The 7,942-nt window shown below is 32.1% G+C and overlaps 1 protein-coding gene across 2 annotated transcripts; it reads right to left on the reverse strand.

The window, feature by feature from the left end:
- Positions 1–450: 450 nt before the first annotated feature.
- Positions 451–4,857, reverse strand: LOC145093675 (hydroxyacylglutathione hydrolase 2, mitochondrial-like). 2 transcript variants are annotated; one of them, XM_079031887.1, is made up of 9 exons: positions 4,700–4,837; positions 4,011–4,159; positions 3,632–3,814; positions 3,071–3,274; positions 2,848–2,971; positions 1,850–1,950; positions 1,554–1,628; positions 1,093–1,191; positions 451–749 (listed from the first exon to the last, which is right to left on the reverse strand). In XM_079031887.1, exons 2-9 carry the CDS (start codon positions 4,137–4,139, stop codon positions 603–605), a joined length of 1,062 nt encoding a protein of 353 aa, XP_078888013.1. In that variant the 5' UTR covers positions 4,140–4,159; positions 4,700–4,837; the 3' UTR covers positions 451–602. The 2 variants fall into 2 exon arrangements, with proteins under 2 accessions (XP_078888013.1, XP_078888015.1); XM_079031889.1 differs by lacking the exon at positions 4,011–4,159 and having other exon boundaries at positions 4,700–4,857.
- Between the last annotated feature and the right edge of the window lie 3,085 nt (positions 4,858–7,942).

Below are 7,942 nucleotides of genomic sequence, written 5' to 3' on the forward strand. Positions count from 1 at the left end.
ATAGGTCTCTCTTCAGAAATGGTTTGCCATGTCCACATGATGTGCTTGGTATTTTTAGCCCAAGGTTTTCCCTTGGTCAACAAAGAGGGCCCATGGAATGTTCCCATTGATATCTATATAAGAGCATCTAATGGGTTTCAATTACATCACTTATGTCAACTTTAACCAGATTAAAGAGTTGTTTGGTAAATCAACTGATTGGTTCAAATCTCTTAATAGTTAAGAGAAGGTAAGATTGCTTAACCATTCAGTGGCAATTCCAAGGCTTTTGATTCGTTCAAAGGTCATTCAGAGGCTAAACCATGAACCAACCGCACCGCATGCTGACATATTAAGATATGTCCTCTGAATGGTTCCATACAAAGGTTACCAAACAGCCCTCAACTCTTAGTTGGCATCCACATCCACTATGGCTTATAGTTAGTGAAAAGACCAAAAGCAAAAAACCAATCAATCAATCAATCGTTCATTCTTAGTTTTGTGAAATGTCCAACAAACACCAAGTGTAGTGTATAGTTGCTAACACAAATTCCAAAATGCTAGACCTAATTTCTTATGTGCATGACAGTAGAGAAAAGGGTATTATGATTATGGGAATTTATTTAGAAATTATCCTTGGCTTCTCGGATGACTCCCAAGGCCTCTGCATCAGTTGCATCCACTGGAATTTTCAACGCACTGCGTATTGCTTGACTTGAAGTACGCAAGAAAGGATTGCATAGCTTTTCCTTCTTTAAGGTGGTTGGAACCTGATCCACAAAACCAATCATGGTCACACATGCTTAATTAATAGCAATCTACTTTCAAAATTCTTAAGAGAGTAATGTTCTAATAAGAACAAGAAGAATGGAGGATTGGAATATAATCCCCTCACATGATACAAGCAAACGATTACTTTTAAGAGTAAAAACTATTTTAGCAAAATACAGTTTTACACAATCCAAAGAAGTAGAAAACATTCACATATAAAAAAAAGCTATATAAAGTATGTTAATATTGTGGGTGTAGAATATAAGTATATTGCAAATATTAGTAGTGAGATTAAAGTACGTTGCTATTGTGGATAAAAAACATAAATCAAAATAACATTACCGTGGGCAAGTGTTTTTTCCTGAGATTGGCTATGTTGGCTGCATATGATTGTAGCTCCGAATTCTCAGGCTCAACAGCTAATGCAAACTTTGAATTACTCTGTATATACAAAATTCTAACTGTTAATTAAATAAACTTACATGCTTCATAAATGGTGCACATGATTTTTTTTTTTTTTAAAAACAGCAACATACTTTCTTTCTTTTGGTGATTATAACTCCCTACTTTGTTTTTTACTATTATAGCATTCTACTTTGAGAAAACTATACATTATAGCAATTTTCATTGCTAGAATTGGGTAGGTTTTTCAAAGTACAATGCTATAATTAGGTAGATATTTCAAAGTGGATTGCCTTAATAAGAAAAAAAAAACCTAAAAAGTACAATGTTGTAATTAATAGAAAGACATGAAAGTAGGTTGCTATTTCTTGTGTTTAGGTCTAAAAGAAAACATGACTTACCAATGTATATTCATGACCAAAGTATATATTTGTGTCTTCTGGCAACAATGTTAGCTTTTCTAGGGACGAATGCATCTGATACACAAAACAAAACAGAACAACTTTTAACAGTTATGTTATGCAAATGCAATGCAGTTGTATGATTGTATACAAGGCTAAAAAAGGGAAACTAAATATGGTGTCTAAATAACAATATGGAACTCTAAGAAACATATATCCAATATGTTTATGCAAAAGCTTACCAAAAGTGAGATTTAGAAGCAGTGAATTAAAAGTAAAATATGTAGTCTGAATACCTGTTCAGGTGTTCCTTCGAATAGTTTGCCACATGATAAGCTGAATAAAGTGTCTCCAGTGAAAATTACACGAGAGGCTGGAAAATAGAAGCTAATATGGCCTGCAGCCAAACCAAACAAACCAAGAATTAACAATTTGTTACTTACACCTATTATCCTTTCTTTTTCTTTTTTGAGAAAATAAATTTGTTACCTTGTACAATAATCCTAATTTTAAATATATAGAAATCTATTACTATTTACTACAACCAGCAACATATAAAAACTATGTTTAAATTTCTGTATCCAAATAATCAACATAGCAAATTGAGGATGATGAGGGCATTCACGTCTTTTTTGCATATTAGATAGACCCATGACAAACAAAAAAAAAATCACCCCAAAGATTACTAAGGCTGTTTTTGTTACAAGGTCTGGACTAGATAAGTTTTCAGAGCAATTTTTAGAGTAAATTACACAAATGGTCCCTATGGTTTAGGGTAATTTGCACGTTTGGTCCCTAACTTATTTTTTTAACTCGGAAGGTCCCTACTGTTTGTTTTTGTTACACGCTTGGTCCATGTCTTACCTAAAAAAACTATTTTGCCCTTGATTTTTTAATTTATTTAAATAAACACACCCCCAACCCCAACCCCAACCCCCTCACCTTACCTTACCTACCCCACCATTTTTCCCTATTTAAATAATAGTCTTTTTAGGTAAGACAGGGACCAAGCGCGTAACAAAAACAAACAGTAGGGACTTTCCGAGTTAAAAAATTAAGTTAGGGACCAAGCACGCAAATTAACCCAAACCATAGGCACCATTCATGTAATTTATTCCATTTTTTATTAAGGACGAAAGAGGGCATTCACGTCTTTTTAGAAAATTGTACTTTGTATTTGGATTTTGGATGCCTTTGCTATAATCAGGTAGATTTTTATCAAGGATGAGGAGGGTATTCATGTCTTTTTACAGACAATCTGGCAATCAATTGAGTAGCAAAGTAACAGAAAAACCTTTGGTGTGGCCAGGGGTTGCAATCACATGCACCTCATGCCCAGCAAACATCCATGTGTCACCATCATTCAAGCTGATATCAATTCCAGGTATTCTATCCTTGTCTATATTGGATCCAATTACCTGAAAGATCAAACATTGCAAACACATTATAAGTAATACAGAGATGATATTAAAATAACTAATATAATTTTAAAAAAGAATTAGTCACCTAAACATTACCTTTGCCCCATACCTCGCTTTCAAATCCATATTCCCACCAGTGTGATCATAATGATGATGAGTATTTAAAATGTAGGTGAGATTTCGATTGTTCTTGCTCAAGGCATCAATTATTGGTAGAGATTCTGAAGGATCAACAACTCCAACTGTTCCAGTATCTAAATCATGCAAAAGATATGCATAATTGTCCTTCAGACATGGTACCTAGTATAAGGACACACAAAAAAAAACTTCAAATAAATATATACAATTATTGAAGAAGGAATGGAAATATGGAATGGAGAGGGTAATGAAAGAAACAAAGGTAATGGAAATATGGAATGAGTTATTACATTCCATTATCATGTGTGGTTGGCTTGTAGGAATGGAGTGAATTTTCATATAAAGTTTTTCATTATATGTGTATTTTTAAGTTTTAAGTTTTAACTACACTTTATATACTGTTTAGTTATAATAAACGGATTTTTTCTTTACAAAAATAAAAAATTAAACATCGTTAAAGGTAACTGAAACCCAAATACAACAAAAAAGTACATATTCTTTTGTGAAGTGAAAACTCACCAATTCAATTTGCAATGATGTAGACATGTTGGAAATGCTACACAGATGAGAAACACCAAGAGATCGACTCACGCCTCTCAATGTCTTGAATGGAAATGAAAAGAGCTGCATAAACCCATACATAAGGTTTTTCCTAAGGCATAGTTGCCTTATACCAGGCCATACACAGACCATTCTTCTCGCCTATCACAACACAAAACAATCAATAAGCTTACAAAATAAAACTTTTAACAAAACACAATGTGTATATGAATTCATTAATGCTAAGGCATCCATGATCTATCCATTCTATGATTTCTATCATATTATTGGGATAATGTAACTACTTTCTGGTATTCCCTCTTTTGATAACTAAAACAAAAGGCAAAAAGTAACTTACCTTCTTTTCCCAAACATTATCCTGAAGAGGCATAGTTCCTAAGTTGGTTGATTCAGCTTTTTTCCAGTTTTGACAAATTCTTCCTGAACTTTCCCCTAGCTTTTCTATATGATTACTTTCTCCTTTCATCTTTTCCCCTCTCGTAGTTTCTTTCAGAGTGATTCACAGACAATGTTACATCAGAGTAGCTACTTGCCAAAATTAGATCAACAAACACCCTAAACCCTAACGCTAGAACAGTTTTATTTGATATATGCATACGAAAATTTTATTAAAAACAACATATGCAGTTGAAATTTAAGTAGCAGCTTTAGAACATCGCGTGTAGGATATGCATTCCTCTTAAATTCCTACAAAAAATCCTTCCGAAACAATGAGTCGGTAATTTAGAGAATCACAATCTCAAGTACGCATGACCTAAAGATATATTCCGCATTTAATATCCTATACCACGCTAACTGAATCCAAATCTCAATGACGATGATGAAGTCGATTAAATAGGCAACATATATGTATCAAGCGCAACTGAAATCTGACACTGCGAATATCTATGATCTTAAACTTTACTAAGCGATAAACAACGATCCGAATAAATCAGAGAATGAATTTAGAATCTTGAAAGACGTGAGAGTATATACGAAATTAACTAAGAAAATAAATGAAAAAAGGTGAGGATAAATGAAAGAAACCTCGGAAGAAGGGAGAGCAGCCATGGCAGAAGGTACTACTAGTGATCTACAGAGCATTTGCATTTTTTTTGTGCGAATTTTGCTTTTGTAATCAAGCACTACCCCAAGGCGAACAGAAAGAAACGGTGAACAACAGACGGGTATGGGTTAACATTACATAGAGTGCTTCGACACCACACCATCCACGCGTTTTCTTTTCACTTTTAATTTAACTTTTTTTATTATGACAGCATAACCTTTTCTATTTTTAAATTAGATAAATATAGTATATGTATTTTAATCACTGGTGGTGGTTTAACCAATAGAGTTATAATATACTTCTCGTTTTCATGTCTTCGTATCTTTTTATATAATATGTTTATTATTATTATATATTTAACTTATTTTTATATTCAGTTAACAATTATGAAAAACATTACTAGCGTTTGTTATGAACCATAAAAAGTTATTCAAATATTTATCATACTTAAGTACAACTATCCTAAATATTATTTTTTCAATCATAAAAAAGACAACAAAAAATTTATTTTTATTTAACGAGACGTGCATTTTATCTAACAGTCTAAGTCTAACTCATCAAGTTTAAACTGAATAGTGGATTTTATTGTCATAGTGTTTTAAGTTTTAAGTTTTAACTACTAAAACAATTGTACCAACGGCAAAGGAGGCACTATGTCTTGTGAGTCATTCGAGCGGGTATTTTCCCAAAGGCCTCAAGTGCACACTCATGAACGATTGTTGTGAAAGCAATAATGTCTCACAAATAGTTGTCAATAAAAGATTGTAAGTTGTTCACTAGTTCTTCATATAAACCTGAGTTCATCTAAGTTAGTTCTAATAACGTCTAAAGATGGTATTTGACATTATGAAGAGAAATATTGATATTTCATTATGTATCTGAAGCGATGGCGAGTGCCGAAGAAAACAACCGAAAAGGGACTTGGAAAAGAGTTTGATACTTAATAACTGAAAAGGGACTTGGAAAAGAGTTGGATGGTTAATAAAAAGTTATCTTAAAAGAGCCAAAATAAAAAGGTAGAATGGGTAATGATACTAAAAAATAATTAAAATGATAGAAAAGTGGATTGGAGATGCGGATAAGAAGGTTGACATGTTTGTGCGTTATGAAGATGTTATTAGAATTATAGAATGTTTTATTGATCATGAAAAAACAATGTATCTTTTACAGTTTTCAAATGTATAGCCGGAAATAAAGTTCGGTGTTAACTAATGTAACACCTACTACAAAATTTATAAAAATTATTGTTCTACATAGCAAGTGCAAATATACTCACATCACTATCCACGGTGTTCTCGTATAATCTTAGCCAAACACATACGATAATCCTAATATTTTTTATTTATATATTCTTTTTCATTTAACTCTATTGTCACTCTTGTAGCACTACTTAACGCCTCTAACCACATAAACAAAGACATTGCGTCACGAATGCTACATTGTTTTCGTAGATTGTCGAGAAAATTAATCTCAAATTGTATGCTAGTAGGTGAAACACCTCTTGTTGTGGTAGTTTAAAATATCTTTTAAAATCATTGTATTTTAAATTAAAAAGTTTTCAAAATTAAAAATATACAATAATAATAATAATAATAATAATAATAATAATAATAATAATAATAATAATAATAATAAACGTCCCAAAGTCCCAAACAAGTTAATTTGTTAAAAGCACAAGGTAATATCAACTAATTTCAAAACATTGTTCGAATTTTACCACAAAATTTGTGGCCTTCAAGATATATTTGATACATTCTAACAATAGTTTTTTTTAGTATGATATTGACTTATAAAAAATAAGTAATTATGAAAATTATTATCACTCAAGTCAGACCTTTAAAATCAATTCTAAAGCATTAATAATCCAAAGTCTTGGGTCCATATGACCCGAAATTCAAAGTCAAAGGTTGCATAACCTATATTTCAAAGTCAAATGTTTAGTAACACGTACTCTAAAGCCAAAAGGTATATGTATATAACATATATTTCAAAATCAAGGGTTTAATAACACATACTCCAAAGTCAAAAGGATTAATAACCTATAATAACATGTACATCAAAATCATAAAGCCAAAAATGTTAGCTAGATCAAATAATTATCAATAACTCGATGGTTTTAAAGGGCATAATTTTACAAACATATAACAATAATGAATACACATTTATCCCAAACTCAATTCAAACTCATTAGTTAAAACTCTCAAATATAATGATGGTTAAATGATCCGGACTCATGAGCAATGAACACAAAGCACAACCCTCAGGTTTTGTCCATTCTACAAATCTATATATTATGAACCATCACACTAGCCACATAAGGGGTAGCTAATGTAACACTTATTTCCCAATCTAGAATATGTAATTCTATCAATAATTGAGTTTATGGATTGGTATGTCTAGATCTACGACCTTGGGGTTGGTTGTTGCACGACCTTTTGATGAAGTCACGAAGAAACTAGTGTTATGTGCGACGTTGTCACACCCCCAAACCAGAACGGCGAAATCGTTCGAGGACGGTTGACTTCATGTAGTATCATAACAGTTGAATACATAGTAAAGAAAGTAAAACAACCATCATATATATAATTGAAAAGTTACATGGTTGAATGATACTTGTTTCAAAACAAATTACAATATGATGACAAAATGAGTTTTAAACTAACGCCTTAGCGTCACTTCTCCAAAAGCTGATGTTTACCTGTATTACTGAATCCCTGAGAAATACAAGTAGTTTTGAAAGAGTGTCAACAATTAAGTTGGTGAGTTCATAAGTATTTAATGTCAATGTTTGTATAAATTTGAATGAAATTGTTTGTATATGCTTGAATGAAAATGTTTGTCTGTTCAATGTAAATGTTTGTATATGTTTGAAAACTCCTAGAAGATCCCATATTTCCTACTAGTATAAAAGCAGTCTTCTACCAAGACCCGACTGTTTTGAATGTTTTCTTCTAGAAATCCAAATTTTTTCCATAAGTGTGTGGTAGTTTAAAAGTTCCAAACTGTAATGCAATAGTGTTTTTCATGCATAGAATAGTAGATTTATGTATGTATAAAATCACTAAGGCATTTGATAACCCCGTAAATCAACGTGTTTTTAATACTCCATGTGAGTTTTATAACCATGCTATTGACCCAGACAGCCTGTAACAACGTTCTTCATGCGTTGGAATGTTATGACGTTTGTCACCCCAAACCTGTCGGTCTAACTGTAGCTAACAGTT

Source organism: Lactuca serriola, chromosome 3 (assembly GCF_051521515.1).
Source record: "Lactuca serriola cultivar US96UC23 chromosome 3, Lser_US96UC23_V15, whole genome shotgun sequence".
In the NCBI taxonomy this organism is placed as follows: domain Eukaryota; kingdom Viridiplantae; phylum Streptophyta; class Magnoliopsida; order Asterales; family Asteraceae; genus Lactuca; species Lactuca serriola.

What these genes read in the sequence shown, in the direction of transcription:
- LOC145093675 (XM_079031887.1), bottom strand. Translation starts at nt 4,139, where the DNA reads ATGAAAGGAGAAAGTAATCATATAGAAAAGCTAGGGGAAAGTTCAGGA. An exon ending in CATCATTGCAAATTGAATTG is followed by an intron (nt 3,275 to 3,631) that starts GTGAGTTTTCAC and finishes TCCTTATACTAG; the next exon opens with GTACCATGTCTGAAGGACAA. An exon ending in TCGAAGGAACACCTGAACAG is followed by an intron (nt 1,629 to 1,849) that starts GTATTCAGACTA and finishes TTTGTGTATCAG; the next exon opens with ATGCATTCGTCCCTAGAAAA.